Below are 15,977 nucleotides of genomic sequence, written 5' to 3' on the forward strand. Positions count from 1 at the left end.
CCCCTCCCGCACCTCAAGTCCCCCAGTAAAGGCCAACCAAAAGAGCATTTAAAATTAAAAAACAAACCCAAACCAACAACAGGTGACCTCCCTCCCACCTCAAAAAAACCCCAACCCAGTTCCCAACTGGGACTCAGGTGGCAAATGGGGACGTGCCATGTCCCCAGGTGTGGTGAGGATGGGATAAAGTGATCTCTTCCAAACAGGGTGTGGGGAGAGCCAGGCCCTGGGTGCCATCCTGTGCTCCCCCAGCTCCTCTGGCCAGCACTGGGGACAGGGCAGAGAATCAGTAGTATGAACTGGCCCAGGCTGTGTCCTGGGGACAGTCGTGGAGCGTGGCCCAGACACCGGGGTGACAGTTCATAGGTAAAAAGCTAAAAACTTGGTGAGGTCTGGCAAGGAGGGCGGTAGAGGGGACGAGGCACCGACCGCCCCTGGCCACCACGTCCCCACTGGTGTCCCCATGGCTAGTGGGTGCCCTTAGGACTCCGAGGAGGAGTGGGAGACGGTCTGGAGCAGCGATTTGTAAATGGCAGAGTTCAGGAAGCGGGGATAGGAGTCTCTGTGCATCAGCGTGTAGATCTGGAGCTGTGCGTCGTCGAAGGTGTGCGAGGACGGCTCCTGCATCTTCCGGTTGATGACCTCCCTCACCCGCGAGTCCAGGCTCACCTGGGGGGCACGGAGAGAAAGTGGGGGCTGGGGGACACCCAAGGACAAGCACCCGGCCCAGCACCCATCCCGCACCCCTCTCAAGGGAAACTGGGTAACAATGCAGCAGCACCAGATGTGGGGCGACCACAGCGTGCTCCATCCCAGAAGATACTGGCACTGGAGCCCTGGTGGTTGGGGAGGGTTGCAGGGAGGTGTGGGGATTTCCCTGGGTCCCCTCTGTGTTGCCCAGCGGGGCACAGGGAGGTGGTTTGGGGTGGTCCCGCCCTGGGTACCCCACTCCAGGGATGCTGGAAGTCGGGATGCAGCATTTTCCCGGCCCGCTGGTGCCCTCGTGAGGTCTCGGCCCCGCAGCACAACCCGGCCCGCGGTCCCACTGCCAGCAGCGTCCCGGGGGTTTTGGGGGGCTGGGTATCCCCTTGCCACCGCCGTCACCCTGCCAAACTCATCCCCAAACTGTCACAGGGCTCTGGCAGCAGCTGGAACTGAGCCCTCCCCATTTTAGCCTGAGCCCTCCCCTCAAAGGCTCTGACTCCTACCTCCTTGGGAGAGAGGATGGAGATGTAATCCTCGTAGATCATCCTGGCCTTCTCGTCGATGGTGTGCTTGTTGCACTCGGTTTTGAGCTCCTCACATGCCAGCCAGAAGAGCATGTTCTCCTCGCTGTACTCAGTCCGCAAAAACTCCCGGAAGACGTTGCGCCCCGCCGGGCTCTTCATCAGCTTGTCAAAGGACTGTGCCCAGCCCTGCACCTCCTCTGGCGTGGGTTTGGCACTGACAGGTCCATGGCAAGGCAAGGGGAAGGTGTTACAGCCAGCCAGACATCCCACTGTGTCCCTCATGCTCATCCCTGGTCCCACCCCAGAGGAACTGAGCCTGACCGCATCCCCCATGCTCGTGAGGAGATGTTCCTGCTCAGGCTCCGGTGGTGTGGAGCTTCCAGAGGTCACTCCTGGGGTCTATCCTGACTCTGCTCAGCCAGACTGGAGCATGGCCTTGCTTTGGGCTGGATTTCCCAAACTGGGATGCATTTTGGTGCTGGCTCTGCACAAATATCAACAGGAGGAAAAGCCTGTTCGTGGAGAGGCAGCTCTGAGCCAAGAGACTGACATGGGTCCATCACCCCTCTCAGCTGGGGAGGGAGACAAGGGGGTGGGGAGGGAGGGAGGGAGGCTGTTTCCCAGCAAATGCTCAGCACCTGCTCAAGCAGGCCAGGTACACTCATTATCCATGGCTAATTAGCACATCTAACCCTGACCCAGCTGTTCCAGGCACTGCACATGAGCCCCCAGAGCTGGGTGTGTCACATTTGTCACTCAGGGAATGGGAGCTTGGTGCCAAGCATTCCTGGAGTGGGTTGCTGGCCCATCCTGCTCCTCCCTGAGTGGATGTGGACACTGCTGCTGCTTCCACTTCAGTGCTGAAGCCCCCTGGGAATGGACTGTCCCCTCCTCTCCCTGTGGCTGCAAGATGCTCTTGGCAGTGGGTCTAAATGGCAGAATGAGGTCCAAAATCTGCTGAGGTTCTTCTATGCCTCAGTTTCCCTTCGCAATGGGCCTGAGGGCAGAATCACAGTAGGATTCAGCCTGTGGCTCCAGATTCCCTGTTTCTTGGTGAGAACTGGGGATGAGCTGGACACATCACCAGGAACCCCTGAGCCCTGGTGTGTACCCCAAGGGCAGAACACAGTCCTGGCTGCCATGGAGGGTGGCAGAGGGGACAGTGCCATACTGTGCCATGCTGTGGTTGACCCCAGCCCACTGCACTGGCCCTGCACTTACCACGCTTCACAGTTTGGGATGCTCTCCAGTTTGGTCTCCCGGGATGCCCTCCATGCTCGCTCTCGGTCCTCGTTCCTAACGGGGAGACAGAAAGGTAGTCAGGGGCATTGGGGGACACGTGCAGACCCCACCTTGACTCCTGACCACTGAATCTCCTCTGTGGGCACCAGCACCCTCCAGCCATGCCTTCCTCTCACCCACTGCCTGGTGGCACCCTGGCTCCCTCATGCAGTTTTGCTGTCACCATGTGAGCGTGTCCCTGTGCTGTCCCTGTGCTCGGGGGCTGCTGTGGCTCTGGTCCTGCTCCACCACTCGGGCTGTGTGCCAGGGCCATGTGCCAGGGCCATGTGCCAGGACTGAGCTGAGCTGGAGTGGCCACAACAGCCGGCAGAGGTCAGTGCTGGACCAGCCCAAGGCGAAGCTGATGTGTTCACAACAATTGCGAGCTGTTGTGTCACGAACAATCACCAAGAAATAAACAAGTGTTTATTGGTGATGTGCCAGCATGGGTCCAGCCTGGAGGCAGATAGTGGGATAGAGGCGCTGGGGCTTGGGGATGTGGTGTTCCCTGTGTCCCCTTGTCCCCGGGGGTGCTGGTGGCACAAGTGGAGAGCAGCCATCAGCCAACTTCCCCTGGGCCCGTGAATTTCGGTGCCCAGCACTGACCGCAGCCCTTCCTGCTTGCGACACTGTCCTCGCTGCTCACACAGGACTGGCTGTGCAAACCTCTGCCCCAGCGTGGGCAGCTGGGTGGGCAAAGCTCTGGGCATGTCCCTGCCTGTGCCACCCCCAGGGCTCACTGCCTGCCAGGCCTGAGCCCCACTCTGCAACCAGCCCCGCTTGCTCCAGGAACGGGATACAGGAGGGATAGCTGTCCCATCTCTGGGATTTCTGCTCCCTCTCTGCTTGCAGGCTCTTGCAGAAATGAAGGACAGACACAGGGAATGCCACCAAGCCTAGGACAGTGTCTAGGAGGGAGACGCACGGGGCTCAGCTCCAGCGTTTTTTACTCCTCCAAGCTCGCTGCTCTTGGTGGCTGTAAAGACCAAAGCTGCTGCAAAGCTGGAGTCATCAGCAATCTCTGAATGAGCAGATGCTGAGGAGGAAGAGCAGATGGGCTCTCCAAATTCTGGGCTATCCAGAGAATAAGGAGCTGGAGATCCTCAGTAAGGACAGGAGATGCAGATGGAGGCAAGCAGCTGCTTCCATCCTTGGCTCTGGGCAGTGTTGAGAGGGCAGGGCTGGACTCTGTGCCCGCTGCTCCAAAGCAGAGCTTCCCAGAGGGCTCATATGGACGGGGCCATCCTTCCCTGGAGACCATCAGGGCAGCACTGGGGAGTCCCTGTATGTATTCTAAGAGATTTGTCTCATGAACAGGAATCACAGTGCGCCCAGGACTCTTTATCACCTGCCCCTGACGAGGTGGGTGGGTGACGCTCAGTGGGGGAGCCTGCAGGAGCCAGGGCAGGGGCAGTGGGACGTACCAGGAGCAGCTGCAGCAGCAGCACCAGCAGAAGCAGCAGGCGTTGGGGCGGTGGTTGCTGGCAGGTTGCACCGTGGTCGGAGAGGTCTCATGCCGGGACATCGGAAGTTGTGACTCTGTGGCCGCGGGTCCTGCGCACTGAAAGGTGCAGAGGGTCAGGGAGCTGCCAGTGATCAACCCCCACCTGTGCAAGCACACAGCAATGGAGGAGCAGCCCCTGTGCAGTGACTTGCTGTAATTTGGTTTTGGCTCCTGCCTGCCAGCCCGGCCTCACCTGTGTCCCAGCCTCATACACGGCGGACGGCGTTGGGTCGTGTTTCAGGGGCTGTTCTGCCACTCTCGGCTCCTCCCAGCCCGCGGGTGAGCTCCGAGACCCCCTGGCTACTGTCCCTGCCGCCGCCTGGATGGAGCCTGTGGGGAGGGACAGGAGTGGCACCTCGTTACTGCACAGAAGCCCCGGCCTGGAGCGGCTCTGGGGGCAGCTCTGTGCTGGGGAAAGCCCTGGGCAGGTGGCAAGCGAGGGCACGGCAGCAGGCAGAAAGTGCAAGAAAAGGAAGTGAGAAGGAAAGTAGAAGAGGAAATGCATTGGGACATGCTCTGTCAGCCCCCTGCTTTGCCTGGGATCCCATCCCACACTTTGGGGGTGCTGTGGGGGTCACTGCAGGCAGCAGTGGGGCTTGGCAGGGTGAGGGGCTCAGTGCTGGCCCTGCACACCCCTGGCCACGCCCTGTGCCACGAGGAAGAGTGGCTGAAATCCCTGGTGTCTTCAGGCATGGCATGGGGAAGTCAGATCTGCTCCACAGCATCACGTGAGTGGAAGGAAACAGGGTGGTGGTGGTGAGTTTTCACAGCTCCTAGTGCTAAACCAAACCTGGTTGCAGGCCACCTGCCTGTCCCTGCCTGCACCACTGGCTCAGCCTGGAGCAGGGATGCTCCTGAGAAGGAGAGATGCTGGGCTCAGCATGGGCACTGGTTATGTTGGCTGCTGGCTCTACCTCCCTGTGCCTTGCCAAGGGTGATGAGCAGCAATCCTGGTCCTTCCCCTGCCAGAAGGAAGGAATGGGAGCAGAGGCAGCAGGTTGGGAGAGCCCCCAGAGATCTCAGCCTCAGCATCCCTACCTTGAGCAGCCCCAGGCCCCTCGTCTGAGTCTTGCTGCCACTCAGCAAGGGCACAGAGCAAGGCTGTGGGATGCAGCTGGGGACACAGCTGTCCCCAGAGCCCTCCATGAGCCCTGGGGTGGAGCCCCCCTGTGCCCAGCACAGCCATCACCCAGCAGTGCTTTCCTGGGCCCTCACCAACCCTCCCACAGGAACGAAAAAGGAGAGAGTCTGTGTTTCACTCCCAATTGTCCCTATTTATAGCCCCAAGCGCTGGCAGGGTGGCTGTGACCTTGTCACCCGGTTCAGCAGCAGCTCTGCTCCCTCTCACACCACGCTGCCTTCGGGTCCACTTAATCCCCCACTTTCCCCCTTTCCTCTGCCTCCCCTGGCCCAACCATCTTCCACTCCCAGCACCCTTCTTCCCACTGCCCACCCACATCCCACTGCCCATCCCATGGCACCCAGCACTGCCAGGGGCTGCGGCACCAGCAGGAGCTGGGGTCCAGGCTGTGGGAATGGGCTGAGCAGGACAAAAACCTGAGGACTGGGAGCACCCAGCTCAGCCTGGCTCTGCCACAGCCCTGCCTATGGAATGATTGGACTGGGGGTGGCTGAGGGACTGGGATGTGGGGACAGCATGTGGCTTTGCTCTGTGGGGACATCCAGGTACTTCACTTTGCTCGTTGGCCAGAGCTGACCTGTGAGTGGCTGAGCCAACACACCCTGGAGAAGCAGCAGGAGGGAGCAGCATCCCCTGGCAGGAGCACCCCCTTCCCATGCCAGGGGTGTGCTCAGCACCCAGCCAGGAGCAGGATCAGGTCACTGCCCACCCTGGGTGCTGTGGGACACACCCAGGGCCATTCTGGAGGAGTGTGCTGTGCCATGGGGAGCAGGGAGAAAGGAGCTGTGGGCCTGCACAGGGACCACAGGGAACACTGTCTGATTGATGGCAGCGAGAGGTGCTGCTGTGTGATCCTCGTTGGCACCAAAAGGCAATGCCAGCACATCTGGATTGGCACCAAAAGGCAATGCCAGCACATCTCGGTTAGCACCAAAAGCCAAGCTCAGCACATCTGGATTGGCACCAAAAGGCAATGCCAGCACACTCTGATGGACACCAAAGGGCACTGCCATCATCTGAATTTGCAGACATGATTTCCCAGCCCCCTTTAATGCCCCTGCCACCCCCACCTCCCCAGCTGGCGGGCACTGGGTGCCATGGGGCTGTCACCAGCTGCCCCAGTGCCAGGCCTCCCCACGGGGCTGGCGGAGAGGGAAGTGCTGGAGGGAAGGCGAGGGCGTGTGCTCGAGGCTGCAGAAAGAGGAAGGATGACAAGAAGGGGACATTTCCCCACAGAGAGAAGAGACACCCCAGAAGCCACCCTCCCTGAGCTCCCCAATCCCGCTGTGAGTCCGGGAGTCCCCGTGTGCCGGGTGTCCCTGAGCTGTGCCAGGTGGCATCACACGCCTGTGATGTCCCCATGATGTCTGGCGCTGTTCTCTTGCCAAATGGAGTGGGGACCCTTCAAGCAACCAGACAAGATGAGCTCTCCCCAAAATCACTTTCAAAAGGGAACCTCCTTCCCTTCTAGCAGGCCTTGCTGAGACATTGGCCCTATCCCATACACCTGCATATGAAGCTCCTTGTGCCCTGCTCACCCTGGGCAGAGCAGCCTCCCCCAGTTCTGCAGCATGGGGCACAAATCAGCACCCACCTCAGTGCAGGGGCATTCCCAGCACAACCTGTGCTGTCCTCAACGTGCCCACCCAGCTGTGGGTGCTGGGAGGACTTGGGGGATGTGGGAGCAGCTCTTGTGCTGTGTCCATACCTGCAGCCTGGCCATGGCACCAGCCAGGGTGACCCCGGCTGGCTCAGGGGGTGCGCGGCATCGCCAGGACCGCCGGCTCTGCAGGCAGGGAGGTGGGGGAGAAAAGAAGAGAGAAAGAGAAAAGGAAAGCGGCAGAACACATCCTCTCACAGGAAAGGGAGTGGTAAGGGAAGTGGCAAACTCAACCGAAGAGCTCAGGCCTTTTTTGGGAAAGCCCCAGCCCGGCCCAGACGCGCTCCTTGCTGCTCCATCACGGGGCCAGCTGCCCCATGGAGGGGCACAGTGGGTCCCACCAGGGGCTGAGCCAGGTCAGCCTCCTGCCTCCCAGGAGGGCTGGATCCATGCAAGCACGAGGGCTACCAAGATGGGGCTCCCCAGCCAGGACTGGCACTGATGGCAGCTCCTTGGAAACAGCCCGGGCACGCTGGTGCTGGAACCACCCCGCGGCCGAGGAAGCGGCTGTGCCGAGGGTGACAGGGCAGGATGTGTCCCCAGGCTGCACCGAGGTCCTCGGTGACCAGCCGAGGCCACTTCAAAGCGACAGCGCTTTCTGCCACGCTGTGCTTCCGATGTGCCCGGGCTTCCAGCACTGCCCACAGGGCACAGACAGCAGCAGCGAGGTGGGCAGTGCGGGAAGGGGCTGTGCGGAGGGTGGGCTGAGTCAGAGCCGCCGGCGGTGCCTCCCGGCAGCATCGTCCGTGCGAGGTGGGATGTGCCAGCCTGATGCACGGAGCGCAGCCCTGCTCCCTCGGCCAAGAGTGACTCACAAACAAAGTTGTTTGATTTTTTTTCCTCTTCAGGAAAAATAGAAACAGAAGAGAGAGAGAGAGAGAGAGAGACAGCCGCCAACCTCCGTTTTCTTGATTAAATTCACCCTCGGCACTGCTGTGGGCAGAGGAGGCTCCAGCCCACAAGCGACCAACACCGCTTGTGGTCTCTGCTGGCTGTGGTCACTGCCCCTCAGTGGCACGGTCTCACCGCGGGTGAAGAAGGGCAGAAAGGGAGAAGGAGGGAGGAGGGATGCTGGCAGCCACCGCCGCTCCCCTGGGGCAGCGCCATGTGCCTCTTACCGGCTCATCCCAGCGCCGCCTTCCCCGGACACGCGGTATCACCTCCCCTCCTCCCGAGCCCGCACACCCGGCACACAAAACCCCCCGCGGCTGTGCTGCTGCTGCCCCCAGCCCCTGCATCCGGATGGAACCCTCCTGTCGCCCAAAAGCCACCACCGGCCTGGGCAGCTCCTTCCTCTGCCGTCACCCCCGGGCGCTCCAGGGGCTCAGCCGGGCGCTGCTTCTCTGGGAACCTGAGCCTCATTTGTTCCCCAGATGGTTCTCCAGGATTCCCTTTGCTGCTACAAGGCAGGGAGAGAGCTGGCACTGTCAGGATGCAGCCATGCTCCCACGGCCTCTGGCACCCCAGCTCACAGGCACCGAGAGTATTTTTATTCTCTGGCCACTTCTTGTCACTCTCCACCCCAGGAAGGACCTTCCCTTCGTATTTTATGGGTCAAAACCAGGATAGCAGCTTTGCTGCTCATCAAGAACCCCACAAGGATCACTTGGGTGGGGACAATGAACAAACCCCCAGTGGCCACGGAGACACCATCCCTGTCCAAGCCCCTGTCATAGCCCAGTGATGCCTCAGCCAGGAGCAGCACCGGATCTGAGCCCTCTCCATGCCTTGGAGGAGCAGCAAACACCCATCACCTGCTAGACCAGCCCTGCTGGATCAGCACAAGGAGAGCTTGGCAGCCCTGGCGTGCTGCTGGATTCTCCAGTGTCTAATAAGGGCTCAGCACAGCCTTGCAGCTTCCCCACCCCCTCCCTGGCATTCTCCCAGGAGGTCCCAGCACCTCTAATCTCTGCCAAATTTGGCTGGAACCAGCCACGGAGTGCAACCAGAGGCGAGGCAGCCCAGCAGGCAGCTGGGGTGGGTGGCAGGGGGCTGGCACCCCCCGGGACCCCTCTGCCAGGGTTACCCCACGGCACAGCCGAGGCACGGCCGCCGAGCCCCGCAGCTGCCTCCCGCCCCCGCAGCCTGTCCCAGCCACCTGCCAGCAGCACAGGAAGTTTTAGGAGTTATTTTTAGGCTCGGTTTTCAATCCCCCCACCCCACCCCTTAGCAATCTTTCAGAAAAAGATTAAAGAGGTTGAGGGATTGAGCCCCCTGGCTCTGCGGGATGGGGCTGGGCAGAGCCCAATCCTACCAGCACAGAGGTGCCAGCGATGCCTGGCAGGGGCTGGGTGGGCTCTGCTGGGATGAAGGCGTGGTTGTGCCCATGTGGCTGCACCCTGCTGTGTCCTCGCTGCCCTGCGAGCCCAGGGCACTGATAAGGAGCCCAGGGCACTGATAACGCCACAGATGTGCCCGCACACGTGGCTGAGGCAGCGGTGGCCAGTGGGTACCTCTGGGGACATCCTCTGCCCTGCAGTGATTTCTCTGCCATTCCCAGAGGCTGGAAAGGCAAATCCTGCTGATGGGAACTGTGAGATGCTTCAGTGTGTCTGAACACCTCCCCAGTCCTTGACACCACAAGAGCTGACAGCCCCTCTCCTGCCAGGATGAGGACAATGCCAGGGTCCTTCTCCAGAGCAGCTATCTCCTGTGCTCCCAGTGTATTTCTGCTTGAGCATCCTCCAAGCTGAATCCCACCACAAGCCCTCCCAAAAGGACCACATGAACCCATCCAGCACCTGCTGGGAAGAGAACAGGCCCAGGGCTCTGTCCTGGCACCACAGCTGCTGGACAGCAGGACAGGCACAGCATTGCCAGCACCCACCCCCTGACCCTGAAACACTGAAACAGAGTCAATTGTTTATAGCATAAAAATAGCCCCATGCCAGTCAGCTGGGGGATTTAGTAAGGCAAGCCCTGACAATTATGTTTCTACTACCAGAGGTGTTGTGGTGTTAGGGCAGGGGCCTGTTCTGACCTCAGTAATGATCCATGGGAGAGGAGGAGACAGATCAATGATCAATACTCAGCAGGGGCCAAAGGGATGGAGGAGCCTGTGGGTTGATGGGAGGGAAGATCAGAGGAAAGGGAGGGGGATAAGGCACTGGCATGACCAGGGGAAGAGCTGAGCTGGGCAGGTGGTGAGGTGCTCCTTGTTCACAGCAAGCTGCCAGGGACCACAGGACAGTGGCAATTTGAGGGATGAAGAGTGGCATCCTTCAAGGAAATGAGGAACCAGACAGAGAACCAAGGCAGGACTGGGATGAAAAGGAAGAACACTGCATCACAGGGCAATGCTGGATCAAAGGGCTGGCTTAGCACAGCTCTGAGAGCTCCCAACACACCTGAGGGATGATTCTTCCTCCAGCCCCAGCATGAGCCCAAACCCCAGTGGCTGCATGCAGAGCCCTGCATGGGAGGCACCAGGAGGTGCAGGAGGAGGTTTGGGAGCCTGTGCTGGCACAGGCAGGAGGTGAGTGTGACCATGCTGAGGACAGGTCTGGCCCTGCTCTCCAGCCACACTTCCTGCCCAAAGCATGGCCCCACATGGCATTGATGTGGTCAGGGCAGGGCAGAGCCTGGCTCAACCAGCAGTGGGACCAGCCAGGCCAGGGCCACACCAGCAGCTGGGGACAGCTGGGAACACACCCCAAATGCTGCACCCAGGGGCATTTGCCCAGCATGGTTTATTCAGCTGTGAGTGCTGCTGCCTGCACACTGCCAGCCCTGACAGATGCCTTTGGAGGCCTGGCTTCAGGCAGATGTCACTTTGTGCTGGTGGGGATATGTACCAGGGCTGGGACATGTCCCCAGCATCAGGTGCCTGGACTACAGCTTTCAGAGCTGGGCTGTCACTTGTACCAGCAAAACTTCCTCCCACATCAGACTTCAGTCCTGCATTAAAACAGAGGGACTGAGGAATGAGCCCCCCAGGACTCATCCTGCAGACAAACACCCATGGAAAAGGGGATCTGGTGACCCAATGCTCTGCCCAAGTTCTGGAGAATCCCAAGGGTCACCGGTGACCCCTGTGGTGTGGTCATGGTGCCAGGGCAGCAGGGAGGCTCTGCCCTGCCCCAGCCACCAGAAGGGATCAGGGTGAGCAATTGTTGTCCTCTGAATCCAGCTGCCCTGGTGGTTTAAACCCCAACCTAAGGGGAAGATTGATGGCTGGGTTCAGCTCCATCACCCCAGGGAGGAGCTGGCAGTGTGGGGAGGAAGGAAGCACTGTCACCCTGTGTGGCCCCATGCCCTGGGACACTGTCTGGCAGTGCAGCTGCTGCATCCCCCTGCTGCCAGACAGGGCAGGCACAGCTGGGGTGCAGGACCCTGGCCACGGTGAGTGCCCATTGCAGGCATTCTAGGCTCAGATGGTGGGAGTGGGCCTTGCAGGGCATCTCAGTGAGACCCTGATTTGACAGGCCATGGTGATGCCCTTTGCTGAGCCCCAGGATGCTGCAGGGTGCGGGTCCCATCACAGCACACAAGCTGCTGTCACCGCAATACATTTCTGCACCCCCAAATCTGCTTTGCCAGCTCTCTCCTCCTGGTGAAACCCACACCAGGCTCTCAGGCAGCATCTTCCCTTGGTTTTGTTGGTTTTTTTCCAGTCTACCTTGAAGCTTTCTGCCCACTAATACCAATATGTACCTGTTTGTTCTTCTCCTGCCCTTTGCCCTGGAGCGCTGCTTGGGCATTCGCCTTCTGTCGAGGAAGCTACAGCCCTGCTTGGGTTAAACCAGCAGGAGGGGGAGCAGCTGGAAAACCCAAACCCTTGCCCCAAACCCTTTTGCTGACCCCCTTTAGGCTGAACCAGCAGTGCTTCCAGTGCCAATGCAGCCAGAGCCTGTCCCCTGCATGGAGCCACAGCCGTGCACAGGAATGCCGCGAGCCCCGCTCTGCCGTGCCCACCCCGCTGCTCCCCTGGAGGCTTCACAGCATTTCTGCCTCCAGAGTGGGCAAGTGCTGACAAGTGAGAGTGGAGTGTGGCAAACCTGGGCCCCCAAGCCCAGCGTGTTTCCACAGCTGGAGCAGAGAGCCCTCAAAAGGTCAACCGAGGCTGGTTCCAAGCGCTCGGAGAACTGGAAGGGCGGCTTGCTCGAAAACTCGACCACACATTTTCCTGCTGTCAGGAAATCCCCTTTTTTCCATGTCTAAGATGAATGGTGAAGCTGAACCCCAAAGAACTTTGTTGTTGTTTTCATTGCTGCTCCACCCTTCTGCTGGTTAAATTTTGCTCTCATGAAATGGCCAAGGGCAGGAGGTTTTGCAGGATGGGTGAGTGGCAGAGCACTCCCTGCCTCTCCTGGTGCACTCACCCAGAATGACTGAGGTCCTATGGATCCAGAAAATATGATGGGATGGGCTGAGGCATCACCCTCCATGCCCTGCACAGTGTCTGGGGAGGAGGAAAATCACAGGCAGGAGGTTTCTGTTACTGGTCCACTCTGAAGAAGGAACCCAGTGGACTTCCAGCCAAAAATAACAGAAATAAAATAATTCTCCATGCTCCCAGGGAGCACTTTCGCAGAAGGGTGAAAGGTTGATCAAAACTCTGGGGTTGCTGCCTTGTTTTACACGGTGCTCAGGATCTGGATGGAGCCAGGATTCTGCCTTCACAAGCTTTACCCCAAAGCCACCAGCTCCTGTGTCCCCAGGTCCTGAGGAAGGCTGGGCAGCTGCAGAGGGAACTCACCCCAGGGCTTGTGAACCAGCACAGCCAACAGCTCCTGCAGAGCATGCACAGCTGGATTTAAGATGTTTGATCCCTGTGAGAAGTTCTGGAAGTCCTGAAACCCGTGGGAGCAGAGGGGAGAGCTGGCCAGTGGTGTTACTGGAGTTACCATCATACCCATTGGATGGTCAGGGCAGTGAGGATTCAGGATTTTCTGCAGGTCACCCTCCCTGTGCTGCATGGGGCAACCCATGGAGTGGCAACTGGGAATGGAAAAGGGCAGGCTGAGCCCAGCAGTGATGGGAATGAGCTGGAGGAGGCTCGAGTGGTGCTGGTGCAGGCTGGGCAGTGAATAGGGAGATGCTGGGGCTGGATGCCCATTCCCTGAGCTGCCAGAGCTGGGGCAGTGATGGCACCACAGAGCTGCTTCCCCTCTGTGACAGGGTGTTTGGAGTCCCTGCGAGTTCAGCTCCTTCTCCTCTCACACCACGGAAGATGTCAGACACTTCCCTCTCCTGTCCTCCCCACAGGTGAAACCCAGGTTGTAACACACAGGGGGATGTAAAAGATCACTGATAAGGTCCAGGATCTTTTCTTCTCCCAGAATAAGTGACAACTATGAAATAATGTACAAAACCAGCTGGATTTAGATCCCCCCCTCTCTGAAGAGCTTCTGTAATGGAGCTGCAGAGAGGGATGTGCAGATGAATAAGGAACTGAGCAATAGGAAGTCTCGGGTGAAGGCCGTGGGCACCAGATCACTCAGAACCTGCTGTTATTCCAGGCAAGAGCCCATTGCTGAGCCCTGAGAGTGTGGCATGGCAGTGAGGGTGCCTGCTGGCCTTGCTGTGCCCTGCCTGTTCGTTTTTGGGACGCTCAGGCATGGCCAGGGGTTGGTGCATGAACTGATCTGAGGAGCAGGAGGAGCTGTGGGGGAAAGGCAGAGTGGCTCTTACCTCCTCATGAGCTTTCCAAAATTATTTTTATCCAGAGGATAAAAATCTGGGGAAAAAAAAAAAAAGGAAAAGCCTCAGCAGCTCAAGCTCATGCTCTGCAGAGGCTGAGGAGTGACACAGTGGCTGCTTTGCTACTCCTGACCTGTTGCTCACAGGGAAGAGCTCTGAGCACTGAGCTCACCCACTCACTTCACATCAGCCCAGCTGAAACCCAGGTCCAGCCTAAAAGCAAAGACCAGAACCAAAGCTCAGCCGAGATGGGAGAGGATGCACTTCAGGAGATGGCTGAGATGGGCTGCTCCAGCACCTTGGGCAGACTCAGAACCAACAACCCTGCCAAGGTATTTTTCTCCCTTACCCTTTCCGGGTTTCATTTGAATTATTTATCTGCCTTCAGTTCCTTCTTTTCTTAAATAATAATATCAAACCTGGTGCCTGCACCCTGACTGAGATATATTCGTGTCACTAAACTCCTGCTTCTCCACTACAATCCTGTGAGGTGGAGGTTGTTTAATTGCTGAAGAACATGACTGTATTTTGATCAGTGGCTTGAGTCATTTGTGGGGAAGGGCTGACGCGGAGCAGCTAAAATCCTTGTAGGGAAGTCTGATGTGGCGCTCTCCCTTGGGAGATACTCTGAGGTATGTGCCCACTGGGGTGACCCGTTTTCCCAAAGAAAACGCCGTGCACCAGGCCAGCAAACGCCACAGCTCCGCTCACCCAGCGTGACACGGGATGAGCATCTCCACTGACGGGGATGGAGACGCACCCAGAGGGGAATGAACTCCCCTCGCAGCAGGGGAATCCCTCCCACTCGCTTCACACGTTTTGTTTAGTTTCTTTAATAAGGCCATGGATCCGCGCCAGAGCAGCCTCATGGAAGCAGCGGGGAGAGGGAGCTTGCCGGGGAGCCTCTGGGTGCCGGGGGATGCGCGGTGACCCGCACAGGGCGCGGTGGCCGCGCTGTCCCTCTCCATCCCTTGGCCACCGAGTCCCAGCGCCAAGCGGCGGCATCCCGCGACGCCGCGCACGTGACGGGCTCGCGTTGGGTGACAGTCGCATGTCACATCCCTTCTGGGGACAGCCGCGTCCTCGACACCCCCGAGGCAGGTCCCTCAGCCGGCCCTTGGCCGTGCCGCTGCTGGAGAACCCCGCGGGCACCGCAGCCCGAGGCTGCCCTGACCTCAGGCAACCTCCCCGAGCCCCGGCGCTGCCCGAGCCCGGCTCAGCGCTGCCCCTCGCCCGGGCGAGGCTCGGCACCCTCCGCACGGTGCCCGGGGAGCTGCACGGGCAGGGAGCTCTGCCCGGCCGAGCCGCTGCGGGGATGCTCCGGCACCGCCCCGGCACCCACCTGTGGGTGCAGGAGAGCCGGGGAGGCCTCCGGGGGGGATCCTCCCTGCAGCCCCCGCCCCGGGCTGGGCAAAGCCCGGCGCAGCCGGCCCTGCGGCTGGAGGGTGCCCCCCTCCTTCCCCCTCTCCATCCTCCTCCTCCTCCTCCTCCTCCTGGCAGGAGCCCTGCCCTCCCCTGGGGGGATGCGGCGGGGAGTTCCCCCTCCCTGCTCGGTGCTCGGGGTCCCCCCGCCCCGCCGCCCGGTCCCCACGGAGCATCCCCCCGCCCCAGCGCTCGCACACGGGGCCGGTGACAGGCGGCAGCCGGACACACGGACGCACGGACAGACAGAGAGGCACGGGCAGGGCTCTCCATCCTCCGCGGGGCTCGGCGCGTGTGGGGGGAGCGGTGCGGGAGGGAGGATGCTCGGGGCAGGGGTCCATGCAGGGGGAGCGTGCGGAGGGGCTGGGGGAGGGAGAGCGGGTGGGCAAAGCGGGGTCCGCCGGGGGAGCGGGGCTGGGCTGGGCAGCGGGCGAGGGAGGGGGCGAGGGCAGCGCGTCCCCCCCAGCCGCGGCAGCCCCCGGCCGGGGCGCGGGGTACTCACGGGCCGGGCATCCGCGCCGCCGCCGCCGCCGCCCCCGGCCGCCGCCGCTGCGCTGCCGCCGGGCTGGGCACCGGAGGGAGAGGGAGCGGCAGCGGGAGCCGAGCGGCGGCGGCGGCACTGCGCAGGCTCCGGCCCGGCCCCGCCGGCCACTTCCGAAAGCGATTGCAGCCCTGGCACTTCCTCACGGCACACACACACGCACACACACACCGACACCCACCCACGGCCCCGGCCCCTGCCCCCAGCACCAGGCACCCACGGCTGTGCCCGGCACCAGCATCACAGAACCAGCACTGGCACCCAGTACCAGCACTGGCACCCAGTACCAGCACCCTGCATATAGTACCAGCGCTGGTACCCAGTACCAGCACCCTGCACCAGCACCCAGTGTTAAATATTGGCACACAGGACAAGCACTGTGCTCCCACTATTGATAACCAGTACCAGCTCTTGGTACAGTACCAGCACCATGCACCCACTATTGGCACCCAGCACCAGCATCACACCCAGCACCGGCTCCCAGTACCAGAACCATGCAGCCAGTACTGTACCTTGTATCAGCATCACACACCCAGCACTGGCTCCCAGTACCAGAA

At 60.4% G+C, this 15,977-nt stretch overlaps 1 protein-coding gene across 2 annotated transcripts; it reads right to left on the minus strand.

Moving 5' to 3' along the window:
• Nucleotides 1-337: 337 nt before the first annotated feature.
• On the minus strand, nt 338-15,537 carry RGS19 (regulator of G protein signaling 19). 2 transcript variants are annotated; one of them, XM_071446788.1, is made up of 6 exons: nt 15,382-15,537; nt 4,208-4,344; nt 3,935-4,071; nt 2,451-2,525; nt 1,209-1,443; nt 338-669 (listed from the first exon to the last, which is right to left on the minus strand). In XM_071446788.1, exons 3-6 carry the CDS (start codon nt 4,033-4,035, stop codon nt 481-483), a joined length of 600 nt encoding a protein of 199 aa, XP_071302889.1. In that variant the 5' UTR covers nt 4,036-4,071; nt 4,208-4,344; nt 15,382-15,537; the 3' UTR covers nt 338-480. The 2 variants fall into 2 exon arrangements, with proteins under 2 accessions (XP_071302889.1, XP_071302888.1); XM_071446787.1 differs by lacking the exon at nt 15,382-15,537 and adding an exon at nt 6,864-7,403.
• Between the last annotated feature and the right edge of the window lie 440 nt (nt 15,538-15,977).

The sequence above is a fragment of the Agelaius tricolor genome, unplaced genomic scaffold, assembly GCF_023055355.1.
Source record: "Agelaius tricolor isolate 1412-34295 unplaced genomic scaffold, bAgeTri1.0.p SCAF_23, whole genome shotgun sequence".
In the NCBI taxonomy this organism is placed as follows: Eukaryota; Metazoa; Chordata; class Aves; order Passeriformes; family Icteridae; genus Agelaius; species Agelaius tricolor.